Here is a 15,441-nt window from a genome sequence, read left to right as displayed (position 1 = left end):
GACTTGATTACGGCCTATGAGTATTTATGTGGAGAAGTGATTTCTGACAGTAGATTTCTTTTTAATCTAGCAGAAAAAGGCACAACAAAATACAATCCAATGCTTGGAAGTTGAAACTAAACAAATTCAGGTTAGAACTAAGGTGCATTTTTTTTAACAGTGAGGATAATTAATGACTGGAATAACTTACCTAGGGATGTGGTAGATTCTCCATCACATGACGTGTTTAAGTCAAGATTGGACATCTTTCTGGAAGATATGCTACAGCTCAACCAGAAGTTATGGGCTTGATTCAGAAATTACTGGGTGAGGTTCTGTGGCCTGTGTTGTGCAGAAAGTCAGACTACTAGATGATCTTTAAGGTCTCCCTCTGGTCTTAAACTCTATGCACCTGGGCCAGGGTGACAAATATAAATACCTCGGTCACACAACAGGGTCAGTAGCCAGCAACTCCAAATTGTTAGCATTAAATCTTCCCTTAAAAAAAATCAAATGGACATAAAATATAAGAGCAACAAAAATTAATAATCCCAGACTAATGCCAACTGCTGAACAAATTGCTGTAGCTCAACCAGAAGTTATGGGCTTGATGCAGAAATTACTGGGTGAGGTTCTATGGCCTGTCTTGTGCAGAATGCCAGACTAGATGATCTTAAAGGTCTCTTTCTGGTCTTAAACTCTATGAACCTGGACCAGGGTGACAAAAATAAATAACTCAGTCACAATAAGTTCCTTTCTCCCCTAAAAGGAAACCCTTTGGGCAAATCTTAGGTACCTTGACACTGGTTATTTATTACAATACTTTAACCAACAGGAATAATGATTAACATAAACATACTGTTAGCAACCAGAGTCCCTTTCTTCCGGGTACTGTTGGCAGCAGAAGTGGGAATCACTGGGGGAATCTCTTTGGGTGGAAAGTGGTAATGTTGCCATTACCAGGTCCATCTCTGCTCAGGTTCCTGCCCTCACCTTCTGTCTCTTGCCAGTTCCTTTCCAAACTCTGCCCAGCTCTCTGCCTGTCTCAGCCCAGCTTCCTTCCCACCTTTCTCATGCATCTGTGGATCATTGTCTGCCTTTCTGATGCAGCAGGACAGGCTGCCTGATTCAACTAACATGCAGAATGCCCCTTGGAATCCAGAAAATGTGGTAAGCCTGAGTCTGCTCTCCCTGAAGTCAATGGGAGCTGATGGGTTCTCAGCCCCTTTTAAAATCAAACTTATTTAGGTGCCTAAGTATGGATTTAGGAGCCTAACTTTAGGCACCCAAGTTTGAAAATCTTCTAATATTGTTTTTAATATGTTACTGATTTCATCACATGATCAGCCTTTTTACTAGTGCTGAGTGCCTGACTTGCTGCCCGTTGCTTCTCTGCTGGGATTCCAGCAGAAGGCAGAACTGTGCTGCAAACATGAGATGGGAGACTACAATTGAACTTGGGTAGACTGATTGACATCCCTGGGTTGGATAACTGTAACCAGGATGTTACCTGAGTATGTTTAATGTACAGTGTTGCTTAGAGTAATAAGATTTGATTTAGCTCCTTTCTTCATCCCTGTTCTTCCCTAAATCAGTTCTATTGTCTAAACTCTGTTTATTTCATACTGTCTCAGAGCTCTGCCTCTGTGGTACATGGATGATCTCATCAGCAATCTAAACTTAGGAATTGTCCTTACAGTCACATTACAATTTACTTTGTGCTTGTACATACTCCCCAGCAAGCCACACCCTCTTTTTGCCAAACCACACCCCTTTGGAGACAAGAGACAAAGTTGTACTCCCTGGTTTCAAAAGCACATGTATGTCAGCTGGTGTGATTTAATGTGGGAAAATTATTTTGCAGCTGGCTATGCCCATGGGAACTTCTGCTGTTATTATAAACTATCTAATTGGTGGAAGTCATCTGGATCCTGCTAAGGTAACTGCTACAGAAGTGCAACACCTGAACCAGAATTCACAATCTTTTTGCTGCAAGCTAGAGATGGGTGGCCTAAGCTACAAAGTCTGAGGAAGTTTGGTTTTAAGTTTAGGCCCAACTCTCTTCTGCATACACACCAGACTCCAGTGAACTAAAAGAGCTACTCTGCAAACAGCCCCTAGAAGCATACAAGGAAGGCTGGTTATATATGCTTTCCAGCAGAGGACAGTAGCAAGCAACGTGCGCACACATACGCACCTCAGCAAGCTGCTGAGGGAGGCTAGACAGGTAGCCTTCGAGCTCTGTTTAAATAATATAGCCTGCCCTAGTATCCAGCAAGTGTGTTCTGTAGATCTGAAGAGATGGCTGCTAATGCCCATCTCCCCCAGTAAAACATCTGGCATGTTAGAGTGGACACCCCCAAAAACTTTGTAAATCATGAACTTGTGTTCCCCAGACTTTCTATAACCATTGTTCTGGATGGCCTGAGCATGCAGGGGAGGGTAGTTCCTCTAATGGATTGTTAACCAGAGGTAGACTTCAGCTATAACACGCAGCAACCACTTAATCGCATCCCCTTTCCCTGCACCTTAATGCAGCCTGAACTCAGGCCACAACCCCACTGCTAGACCCCAGGGCCCTGCTACTGCCATAACCTGCGATGGGGCATGGAAGTTTGGAGGAGGCTAGTGCCCAAGCTGCAACGGTGTACACAACTGAATGGGGTAAGTGAGCTGCTGTGACCACCCAGGGTCCAGCACAGAAACTCCTCCTTAGGTTGGAGGGATTGGCTGCAGAACACTCACTATTTCAGTACAGGTTTGGGATCTGTGACTCTTATGGACGAGGGACCTCATGCTGCTGAGTTTAGAGGGGATTCTAGGTGCAGTCAAGGAACCAACGCTGGATTTATTTCCCGGTATACAAGAGGCAAAGAAGAAGAGTCTGCCCTCCAGACATGCCTGCTAGGTTGGGGGAGTTCCCCAGCCTGCCTAGCTGTGTCCAAAAATGCCTCAGGGCGTTTGGGCGGAGCTGCAGCTGAAGGTGCAATGCTGGTGAACCTGCATTGAGTGGAGGCCGAGTAAACGGATCTTGTCCAAGCAGGTGGAAAAGGAGGCAACCAGAAGTGGCTGAGCCGCAGTTATTGGGGCCCACATAAAGCAGGTGGCCAGTTTTCTTTACAACTATTCAGTGCCATTTTCCACTCAGCCCCCCAAAGTGCCAGAGGGTGGGTGCGTGGGGCTGAAGGCTGGGTCCAATCCAGGCTTTTCAATATTTCAGTTCTCGCTGGAGAATCCGTCTGGCCCGGCTGCCTCCCCGCAGGGCCAGAGAAGGGGTTAAAAGCGCGGGGCCGATGATGTCAGTTCCTGTGCTGCTTTGGAGGGCTGCCCCTGCTATTGGAGCCAGGCTCTCCCGCTTTAAGGCGAGCGGAGCGCCCGGGAGCATGGCACAGCGCTGAATGGGACGGAGACGAGCAGCGCGTGGATACGGGAGCGCCCCAGGGGAGCCGCGCGCCTCGCCGGCTGCGGGAGCGCCCCAGGAGCAGGGCCCCGCTCCGCCCCGCTCCTCAGCGCCAGACCCCAAGAACAACACAAGGTCAGCCGCTGGGAGCTCTTCATGCCTCGGAGCCGTCCCCGTGCCTCCCCGGCCGGCTACTTGGGCTGCTCAGCTCCTGCCCATGAGCAGCCTGCCGCAGGTGAGGGCGGGAGGCTGCTGTCCCCGGGCAGTGCCCGCACCTGACTGCCAAGCAGCCTCCAGCCGGAGCGTCGGGCGCTGGTTGTTCGCGCTTCTGCGCGGAGAAGCCAGGCGGGGGCTTCTGCGGGGTCTTTGGGAGGTGTCGCCGCGGGGGCTCGCGCTGGCCCGGGGGTGGTAGTGTGCGAGCGGCGGTGTGTGGCGCGTCCTAGGCGAGGCCCCCTGGGTAGGATTAGTAAACTGCAGGAGGGGCCAGGAGAAGGCTGTAGCTCAAGGGAGAAATCCAGTTCATGGGGGCCCTCCGGCTAGCCCGGGGCCATGGAGAACAACGTCCTTACAGAGTAAGTGACAAACCGCCTCTCCCTTCATAGCGTCCCCCCTCCACTTCATCCCTCTGGCATGGCTAGAAAGGGGGGCCCGCCCCACTCCTTTCCTCAGTTGACCCAACCTGCCCTTTGGCGCGTAGACCGGCCTCTTTCGCCTTATTCATTCCCCTGCTTTGATTCACCCGGGATTTGCGAGCCAGCAGTGACAGACGTGAGGGACACCCTCGCCAGCCTGGCTTTCTCGGTGACTCCGAAACATCCCCCGACGGGAAAACCGAGGAACGGCGTGAAGGGCTGGGGGGGGGGGGGACAGGATGCTCGAGAAGAGGCGTTAGATTAATGGGGGGGTTCGGCGCTGAGTGCTGACTGGAGCCAGGAGGAGCCTCCTGCTGCTCAGCTGAGACACAGCAAGCACCTTCGCTGACTCCTTTTTGGGAGCCTTCGAAACAGCCCGAGCTGAACTGCGCCTCAGGGGAGAGAATCTGGGGCATTGTCCGCGCAGTTCCAAGCATTTCCACTTTATTCTTTTACACTGACTGGCTGATTCGAACATCACCGACCAGCAGGTGCTTAAGCAGATGCTCTAGCGTGGAGAAATGTGTAGTTGAGATATGGAAATATTGTCTCTGTGGCTTTCATTTTTGTAGGGAATAAAAATTCACAATAAAAAAGGATTGATTCTCCTAACACTACATGCATGGAGATCTTCACTTTAGAACTTTTACAGTCATCTTGCTTGATCACTTTGTTCTTCATCATTTTCAAAAGGCTTTTAGTGGAAAATATAGATGCTCTCTAGATCAAGGCTAGAACATCAGAAAGTGCAGGGATGTTAGGTGGTCCTACTAGAGAGTCACAGATTAATCACAAAGTTCTGATCCAGATTTGTATTTCCCAAAATTGGAATTGGACCTAGGTCCCCTAATTTTTGGATCCAGAGTTTGGAGTCAGGCTCATCTTTGCTGTTACTCAAAAATTTTATAGCTGCAGCAAAGATTTTTTTAAAATTAGGTGCCTAAAGCTAGGTTCTTACATCCATATTTATGCACTTAATAAGTGGCCTCATATTCAAAAGTGCTAAGTGCCAAGCAGCTCCTGTTGAAGTCAATGAGAGCTGTTGGATACTCAGCACCTTGATTTAATCAGGCCACTTATTTAAGTGTGTACATATGGATTTAAGAATGTAGCTTTAGACCCCTAGTTTTGAAAAGCCTGCCCCTATTAAATTAAGCAGCTGCTTTCTATTTCACAGGTATTGAGAATGCTGTTACATCTGAATTTTTAGTTAACATCCCTAATAACTTTTTTCCATTAGGGGGATTAGGCAGTTGTTGTTGTTGTTGTTTTAAAGCAAAAATATCCCAAATATTTCATATGGGGTAAAATCAAATTAGGAAAACGAACAGTTCAGCCATATAATTAGATTGTGTGGATTTTCCATCACAGTCTTTAAATCCAAATTGGATATTTTCTAAATGCTATGTTATAGCTCAACCCAGAAGTTATGGGCTATATGCCAAAATTACTGGGTGAGGTTCTATGGCCTGTGTTAAAAGGAGGTCAGACTAGATGATCATAACAATCCCTTTTGGCCTTAAAATCTATGCATGAAGATGTCAGGCTAAAATCTGTTTATGCCAGTATAAAAAGAGAGCAGCGTTTCACTTATGATCTCTGTCCAAAGAGCCACATTAGAACACAGTTCTAACTTCATTGATAAGGCAGCGTAGTTATACAGTGTTGTTCAACCTTTCGTGACCATTGCACGAGCACTGGCTTTAAAGTAATGGTGTATATCAGGCACTAGAGATGTAAACACTGATGTAGTGGTGAGTGTGCCTAGGAGACTGTGACTATATGTATGTGTATGCTGTAGGTGAGAATGATATACCTGCTGTATTGGGCTGTGCAAAATGTGATGTGGAGAGGAGTGAGCTCTTATTTTGGAATAGTTTTTAGGTCTGGGGCTTGTAGAATGTTATTCTTTGAACAGGTCTGTTACTTGCATGCCCCACAATACAATGCAGATCCTGAGCAATGTCATTCCCCTGTATTAAATGAACATGCATTTTGATGTGGAACTCTAATTCACAGATCATGTGAAAATATGGGCAGGTCAGCCCAGCTTGTGGGGAGGAGGGATGGGACACTGGGGCTTAGGGCTTCAGCCCCAGGTCGGGGTAGGGGTTGGGTTGCAAGGGCTCCCTCAGGTTTGAAAATATTTACGGGCTCCAGACTACTTCAGCTGAACTTAAGTTCTGATCCCAAGTCTTCTAAGGTTTATAGATGAAGGCAGAAGACTCAGAGGTGATTACATCTAGAGGAACAAGTTCTCTCTTTCTATCTTGTGATGGTAGACTTAAAGATCATGATGTTCAGGGATTTTGCCTCACTTTTTTTGAATTCTTGTTCTCTCACTTAGGCCCCAGTTCAGCAAAGCAATTAAGTGTGTGCTTAAGTGTAAGCATGTGAGGTCCCATTGAAGTAAACTGGATTATTTACTTACTTACTCAAGGACATACTTAACTGTGCTTTGCTGGTTTGGGGGCTCAGTAACTAAAAGCCGTGTCTTTGAATATTTTTGCCTTCCACTAGTTTGTTATTGTAGGATTACACAAGTAGGTGAGGCAGCACGCACCAGTTCATTATTGTAAGGTTGCTTGTGGATTCTAGGTGGTTGAATTCAATGATTCTACTTCATTTTGTATGTAAGACTCCTCATGCATATATTTGGAAAACAAACCTTAAAAAAAAAAAAAATCAGAACTTTGCAAGCAGTTACTGAAGAGACAAATAAAGCAGGTCAAATGCAGGGTTTTTGACCCATGGCTGTGACCTTTACACAGTTCTGTTTTATCTCTTTAGATGTGAACAAGGACATAGGATTGTGGATGTTTTGTCTTTCAGCTCTAGTTTGTTCCCACTGAGGGATGGAAGAATCTGTGTCTATTGCAATAGCTGGATTGTCTGGGTAATGGGTCCACTGTTGCAGTACTAAGATAAAACACCACATCCTCCCTGAAAATTGTTCTTGGAATCTGATACCTGAGGAAACTGGGAGCCAAACTTTTAAGTGTCTAAACTACAGTGAAATACTGGGCTTGTACTTTCCACCTTCCCCCTGCTCACCCACCCTTACTAGCATCATTTTATGGTGTTTCATGGTAATGCACCAAAATGTCTTTGTAACCAGTGCTTAATTTGTAATTAAAGAGGTGCCAGGGTTCAAGCTGGGCAGCCTGAGAGTGGTGGCTGCTGACTGGTGCCCGGCTCTGAAGGCAGCACCACCGCCAGCAGGAGCACAGAAGTAAGGGTGGCATGGTATGGTATTTCCACCCTTATTCTGCACTATGGCTGATGCCTGCGCTGCCTTTAGAGCAGGGTGGCTGGAGAGGCAGTTGCTGGCTGGGAGCCCAGAGGTGCCGGGACTATGAACTGCCAAACCTAGAGGTGCCAGAGCTCAGACCTGGCAAACCCCAGCACAAATTAAGCACTGATTGTAACACTTTGGTGTGCGTTAGGGTGTATGTGTGAGTGAGAGAACTTCATCTGGATTGGAAGATGCTAGATTGACAGCCTTGGATATTTAAGCCATCTATTTATGGATTGCACAATAAAGGAACAGTATAGGCATACCATACTCCACCCCCAGTCTGGGAAAGAGCACTTGCAGGGTGTGAAAGGAATTCAGTAGGTGACCCCATTCATTTTAGCCTCTCTGCTGAGACTGTCAACAAGACCACCACCTAACAACAATGGTGTTGGTAGTGTATATGATATGGACAGCTGACCTCTGGGAACTGAAGTGAACTGTAGCAACCAGCTCATGCCAGAAGGTGATAGACTTGAGTACCTCATTGTAGCCTGCATAGGTACAGATATGATTATTGCTCATGAAATTATCCAAAAATTTAAAACTCAAGTTATTTATACCTTCCATATTTTCATCCAGAGTGTTTTAACAAAGGTGGATACATTTTTATTACTCCTCCATTTATAGGTTGGGAAGGATGGGGGTGGAAATGAAGCGCAGGGAGATAATGTTTAGTATCCTAGTATGAGTCAACAGCAGAGCTGGCAGGAGAGCCCAGGTCTCTTGATGCATAGCTCTCTGCATTGAATGAGTGGACTATCTTCTCTGTAACACCTTAAACCTCCACTGCAGGTTTCTTAAGGTCTTTGGTTAAAAATTTATCCCAACTATTTAGCACTCTGCACCCTAAATAGCAAGTAAGCTCCCAAAGTCCCTGCTACCACTGCCTAGATCCAGCTGTGTTCCCTCTGTGTGCAATAACTTTTAATAAGTTTGCTGAGGCTGCCTCTCTTTCTGTTCTCAAACAGCCTACTTCCCATTGTAAAGAAATCACCCTTATTTTACAGCTGCTATATTAGGACACAATAGGTCCCCTAAATCCATGAAAAATTGTCAGGGTCCTCCAGACACAATTTTTCTCAGCCCCCTATACTGCCAACCTACTTTGGCTAGATTTTACTTCTTTTAAGTAAAGAAGGTCACATGGTATTATTTCTGTTTCCTGATTGGGAACCATTCCAGGAGTTATACTCCTCCAATGTAAGTACTTGCAACTGAAAGTTCAAAATTCAGAATAGTTGTAGAAAGTATATAGTGCTGTAAATTCACTGTTTTGGCAACCATTCATGCTAGTAAACTTATGCATTAGAATATTTGTGGGATACGAACATGAAAGAGGTGCAGTCAAAGGACAAAACAAATCCCAAGTTTTAGTCAAGCAAATATTTGGGGAACGTATTTAAGGTATTTGCCCAGCTCTACCAAAAGGTCGTCTTCATCCTTGATTACTCAGACTGTGTTAGGCATGTGATCCTGAGGAGAGGGAATGGGGACATTATAGTTTGCAAACGGAAGCATAAACTTAGTTGAATATGCTTCAGTCTGGGTAACTGTGCCAGTTTCTCCAAAAGCCTAATGAATGAGGCTTTATCTCCCCTATTCTCTGCAACACTTGAATAGCTTGCAGCCAAAGGTTTGCCCTAGCATGACAGCAGTCACGGAGGAGGACACTAAGCCCCTGGCCTCCTAATGAAGTGGAATCTCTGGCTATGTGAACTTTAAATATTTAGTCAAGAGACAAATATGTCTGTGTCCGTCCCTATCCCCCATCCTCCCAGTCTTCCCCACATAGCAGCAGGTTTTCATGGTTTAGATTCCCACAGCCTGCCAATGTGTAAGTCCTGCTGGGAAAGGTTACAGTGCAGCAGCAGTCAAAAAAGCTAACAGACTATTGGGAATCATCAGGAAAGGGATAGATAATAAGACGGGAAAATATCATACTGCCTCTATATAAATCCATGGTACACCCACATCTTGAATACTGCATGCAGATCTGGTTGCCCCATCTCAAAAAAGATATATTGGAAAAAGTACAGAGAAGGGCAACAAAAATGATTAGGGGCAGGGAACAGCTTCCATATCAGGAGAGATTAATAAAACTGGGACTTTTCAGCTTGGAAAAAAGACAACTAAGGAGGGATATGATAGAGGTCTATAAAATCGTGAGTGGTGTAGAGAAAGTAAATAAGGACGTGCTAGTTACTCATAACACAAGAACTAGGGATCACCAAATGAAATTCAAAGGTATCAGGTTTAAAACAAACAAAAGGAAGTATTTCTTCACACAATGCACAGTCAACCTGTGGAACTTTTAGCCTTCACAACACCCTCTGGCAAAGACTATAACAGGGTTCAAAAAAGAACTAGATAAATTCATGGAGGATAAGTCCATCAATAGCCATTAGCCAGGATGGGCAGGGATGCAAAACCATGCTCTGATGTGTCCCTAATTTCTGTTTGCTAGAAGCTGGGACTGGGCGACAGGGGATGGATCACTTGATGATTACCTGTTCTGTTCATTCCCTCTGAAGCACCTGGCATTGGCCACTGTCAGAAGACCAGAAACTGGGCTAGATAGACCCTTGGTCTGACCCAGTATGGCTGTTCTTATGTTCATACAATCTCCGTAAAGTTATTTACTAATACATCACATTGCATATTCAACCATAACTCTGTCCCCACATCCCTGCTCAGCCACAGAATATAGACTAGGAACTCTCTTACCCACCCATTCTGCACTCTAGACTGCTAATATGGTTACAGATTTTCAGACCACCACCAACTCATCACATTTAGTTCATAGATCCAACTGCAGAACATCCTCCCACTCAGTTCATCTACCCACTATTAACTAGAAGCACCAGCATCCTATTTTCTGTATAAAGACCAGAAACTGGACCTTCTCTAATCCCAAAGTACTGACAACATATTGCGTTTTATTCTCATTTACAGTCCAGAAGTACCTGTCCCCAACTCACTATTCCACTGAGTCAGGATAGATTGAGTTTTCTATCTGTCCTCCTCCTGTTGACTGGAAATCTCAGCATGCCTTTCCAATTCACCCTATTTCTGTGAGTGAGAAGTCCTATTTTCCAGTTCATCCAACCCATTTAAGATACAAAGGGACCGGACCAAGTGTGTAATGTACATGCTTGGTGGCACTGGTGCTAGAGTGGACCAAGCTGCCCAGGAGTGGCTCTAGGAGGGATTGTGCTTAGGGAAGCACAATCCATCCTGGCTCTCTTCAGTGACAAGAGGAACTACTCTCTCCTAGACTCCCACTCAGAATCTGGGATATTGGTTCATCAGGGGCCATTTGCTAAAAATTCAGATCAGTGTTCAAATTTTGAACATCCCCAAGTGGATGTGTTCAGAGAACTATCCACAATGACTACAAGCTCTCTTTTTAGAGTGGTAATAGCTAATTTTAGACCCCATTTTATATGTATAGCTTGGATTATGTTGTCCAATGTGCATTGATTTGCATTTATCAACATTGAATTTCATCTGCCATTTTATTGCCCAGTCATCCAGTTTTGTGAGATCCCTTTGTAACTCTTCGCAGTCTGCTTTGGACTTAATTATCTTGAGTATTTGTGTATCATCTGTGAATTTTGCAACCTCACTGTTTACCCATTTTTTCCAGATCATTTATGAATACGTTGAATAGTACTGGTCTCAGTACAGATCCCTGGGAGACACCACTATTTACCTCTCTCCATTCTGAAAACTGACCATTTATTCCTACCCTTTGTTTCCTGTCTTTTAGCCAGTTACTGATCCATGAGAGGACTTTCACTCTTATCCCATGACTACTAACTTCGCTTAAGAGTCTTTTCTAAAGGACCTTGTCAAAGGCTTTCTGGAAGTTGAAGTATACTATATCCATATACCCTTGTCCCCATGCTTGTTGACCCCCCTCAAAGAATTCTAGTAGATTAGAGAGGCATGACTTCCCTTTACAAAAACCATGTTGACTCTTCCCCCAACAAATTGTGTTCATCTATGTGTCTGATAATTCTGTTCTTTAATATAGCTTCAAACAATTTGTCTGGTCCTGAAGTTAGGCTTACTGGCCTGTAATTGCCAGGATTGCCTCTGGAGCCTCTTTTAAAAACTGGCATCACATTAGCCAGCCTCCAGCCATCTGGTACAGAAGCTGATTTAAATGATAGGTTACCTACCACAGTTAGTGGTTCTGCAATTTCTCATTTTAGTTCCTTCAGAACTCTTGAGTGAATACCATCTGATCCTCGTGACTTATTACTGTTTAATATATCAATTTGTTCCAAACTTCCTCCAATGACACCTCAATCTGGGACAGTTCCTCAGATTTGTCACCTAAAAAGAATGGGTCAGGTTTGGGAATCTCCCTCACGTCCTCCTCCATGAAGACCCACGTAAAGAATTAATTTAGTCTCTCTGTAATGGCCTTATCGTCCTTGAGTGGTCCTTTAGCATCTCTATTGTCTAGTGGCCCCACTGGTTGTTTAGCAGGCTTCCTGCTTCTGATATACTTAAACATTTTTTTTCCTGTTACTTTTTGAGTCTTTGGCTAGCTGTTCTTCAAATTCTTTTTTGGCCTTCCTAATAGTTAAAAGTTAGGATAGTTAAAATCCCCCATTATTATTGCGTTTTTAAAATTTGTATAGCCTCTCAAATTTCCCTGAGCATTTCATTGCCACTATCCCCATCCTGGTCAGGTGGTCGGTAGTATGTCCCTACTGCTATATTCTTATTATTCAAGCATGGAATTACTATCCATAGAGATTCCATGGTACAGTGTGATTTGTTTAAGATTTTTACTTCATTTGACTTTCACATATTTGACTTTCACATTTCTTTCACATATAATGCCACTCCCCCACCAATATGCCTAGTCTGTCCTTCCGATATATTGTACCTTAGTATTACTATGTCCGATCGATTATCCTCATTCCATCAAGTGTCTGTGATGCTTATTATATTAATCTCACTTAATATGAGGCACTCAAGTTCACCCATCTTAGATTTTAGACTTCTAGCATTTGTGTATAAGCACTTTAAAAAAAATTGTCACTTTTTTGCTGTCTGCCATTATGTGATGTAATTGAATGGGACTCTTTCATTTGACTGTTTCTCATCAGATCCTACACGTATTTTATCATCTTCGATCCTCTCCTCCTTACTATATTACTTACTGCTATAATTAATAGATTGTCCCCAAAGGAATGTCTCAGTCCCAACCATGTGCTCCTCTCAGCTGTCGGCTTTCCCCCAGCTCTTAGTTTAAAAACCTTAACATTAACAAAGCTTTGTCTCATGATGGTCCATGTTGACTACCAGTCCTAGTGGCTGTGCTGGAGGTCTTGTGTTAAAGGTAGGATGGCTTCAAGAGGACACCCCACAATAGCATGGTGGAAACCTACATTATTCAACTCTCTACATAGTAGGCTAAAGCCAAAAGCTTTGGGAGAAGGCATCTCCCCTACATGCCCTCGGACAGGAACTAATGGAGGAAAAACCCTGCCAGGATAATCATTTCAAAGTTTGTATTTTTCTTTTCTCAGTTTGTTGTTTTTTTTTTTTGTTTTGTTTTTTTTTTAAAGAGTACTTTGGAGGATCTGCCTAAGGAGACGAAGAGCTTTGCCATGGCAGAGCTTGCAATGGAGAACAGCAGCTGCATGGACTGGCAGAAACGGTGCCTCGCATTGGAATCCCAGCTCTTCAAATTCCGTCTGCAGGCTAGCAAGATCCGAGAGTTACTAGCTGAAAAGGTGAGGCCAAAGCTATGTACTAGAACATGTCTACCTACCTATTACTGGGCTATGCAGTGAAATCAATGAGCAAGAACAATCAGTCAGTTGTACTACATCTGGACCTAATTCCCACTTACACTATAGTCACTTTATATTGTTAAAGAGCCTGATGGTGATGTGCCTCCCAGCTGTGGTATAAAGTGGCATTAGTGTAAATGAAAATTGGGTCCTGTGCATCTGACCTATTATACCATCAGACTCATTTAATGCAAAGGCTCCTTAGTGGCTCACTGGAATTTAATATTTTAAATTTTCACCTCTGGAGACCTTTGAGATTTTGTCTCAAGTCACAAATGAAAGGAGTTTTGCAGGCTTATTCCAGCTTCTTGTTTATCCACACCACCACACAGTCTGGCACAATTGGCAGTCTCTATCCAGGGAATGACTCTGACTACTGTAGGGCATAGACACAATAGCAGAGTTGATTTGGATCTTGGGCCAACAATAGTGGAGGATGCTGTAGGTCCAGATTGGGTTGGTATTAGAAGAGCTTAGAGGGGTACAGAACTATGCTGTATTGTTGTGACAGTTGTGTCAGGTCCCAGGCCAAAACGGTCAAGGGGAACAGCCGCTCAGGACTAAGACGCATTATCAGTGTTGTGCAGGGGAAGCTTGTACAGCACCTTTCTGTCTTAAAAAAAACTACTTTTTGTCTGTCCCTCACTTTCTTGTCCACTAAATTCACTCAAAGTTGGGGAGGAAGAGAGAAGGAGGTTTTTACTTTTGATATTCTGTGTTACACACCCACCCACCCACCTCTGGATTTCTTTTTCTCTGAGATTATATTTTTTAATTTATCAGTGTTTTGAAGAGGGGAAAACACCATCTGTCTGGAAAGTGAGATTGAAATGCTCTGGTAACAGCAGGTTTATTTATGTTCTGCAGAGGGCTGCAAGTCAAAGCTCATTCCTTGAACTCTTCATGTGAAATTATTTCCTGCTAGTGTAGCTCTAGTAACTGCCTTTCTACAGGTTCCCACAAAGCATAAGGCACAGGATTAACCTTTAGAAATTAAGAATAGTACTTTCAGCCACATGCATTTTTGCTGGGACCCCTTTTATTAACCTCATGTCTGTATTAATACAGCTTATAGTTTGCTTTTGATTCCCTCACTGGATCCAACGTGGTTTATGATAATCCAATTTAAGAGGGTTCAGCCAATCAGTTATTTGTATGGTGGTAGCAATTTCCTTCAGTCACAGTTAAGTAGGCAAGCTGCAGACATCCTAACACTTTTTTAATCTGTCCCTGATGATAATTGTGACCTACATCAGTTTTGCTCCATTTTACATTAGGAACCCTTGTTTGTACATTCCTTCAGAAAGCACAGTTATCTCAACCCCTGTAGTGATTTTCAATCTTACTTTCACTTTAATTACATTTGCACTAACATGATATAGAGCGTTCCAGTCCTGTTCACTTCACACTTCATACAGGTCGGAGAAACTCTCAGCTCACTTCATTTTGGGAAGGCAGCATCTGGGCTGAGCTCCTCCAAGGCCTGTCCATACTGGGGACACTTTCTAACCAGTTTTAAAGCCAGGCAGCTAAGCAAACTTTATGCACTGTACAGAGCCAGAGCGTAGGCCTGGTATTAAGGCAGCCAGACCAGCTTTTATGACACCAAGGAAATCTAAGCCTCATTTCTTAGGCTGTGTATAGCCACTTCCTAGTTTTATTTCTTTCCATGGAAATTCTTAGACTAAATCCACATCAAACTAATGAAACTGTTTATTAAATCTCCTTCTGGAGCATGAACACACCATACGCCTGTTTGACTCTCCCCTCCATAGAGCCTTTGATGAAAATCCTGGCCAAGGACAGTGGGATAGTCACCTGCTTCAGGGAGCCCCCTGCTATGGAAAGGGAAGTGACTCTGGGGCTAATCCAGCCCTTCAGTCAAAGCAATAGGCCCTTTGTTCCCTAATCTCAACAGTTTGGTTCAGTGATCAAGTTACTCTGTAACCAGCTGTATGGCTTTGTGATGTGGTTTAATGAAAGGTCAAAGAGCGGGGCCCCATATACTTAACGTATATCAGGAGGGGAGAGGAGAGGAGGACAAGTTAAGGGTCAGGTTTCAGGACATATGTGAACTTGCTTGTCCAAGTGAAGTTTTACAGTACACAGTGCCCCTGCTGAATACAGATTCTCCACCATCTGATCGTGGTTAGGTGGCCTGGGTCAGGGGTTCAATCTCTCTGAACTGGAAGACTGTCTGCAGACTCACTCACTCCTCATTCACAGTCTCTTACCAGCCTTGTAGCAACTATGGCAATTGCTTACATGGAAAGGGTATATTAGGAGAGCATCTGTTTGTTTAGCTGAAGGTAATAA

The 15,441-nt window shown here is 44.1% G+C and overlaps 1 protein-coding gene across 6 annotated transcripts in view; it reads left to right on the top strand.

The window, feature by feature from the left end:
• The first annotated feature begins 3,281 nt into the window (after positions 1-3,281).
• The window catches only part of PLEKHH1 (pleckstrin homology, MyTH4 and FERM domain containing H1), an 84,028-nt gene continuing 71,868 nt past the window's right edge, over positions 3,282-15,441 (top strand). For 2 of the 6 annotated variants that reach the window (XM_078853306.1, XM_073348416.2), the window contains exons 1-2: positions 3,770-3,951; positions 12,898-13,065. In XM_078853306.1, coding sequence (XP_078709432.1) covers positions 3,901-3,951; positions 12,898-13,065 — 219 coding nt within the window. In that variant the 5' untranslated portion in view covers positions 3,770-3,900. Of the gene's footprint in view, positions 3,615-3,759; positions 3,952-12,897; positions 13,066-15,441 lie in introns of those variants that run through there. The other 4 variants (XM_073348415.2, XM_073348418.2, XM_078853307.1 and 1 more) reach the window with 4 other exon arrangements.

The sequence above is a fragment of the Lepidochelys kempii genome, chromosome 6 (genome assembly GCF_965140285.1).
Source record: "Lepidochelys kempii isolate rLepKem1 chromosome 6, rLepKem1.hap1, whole genome shotgun sequence".
Classification (NCBI taxonomy): domain Eukaryota; kingdom Metazoa; phylum Chordata; order Testudines; family Cheloniidae; genus Lepidochelys; species Lepidochelys kempii.
Note: the sequence above shows the minus strand (reverse complement) of the source record. Positions and strands in the feature narration are given on the sequence as shown.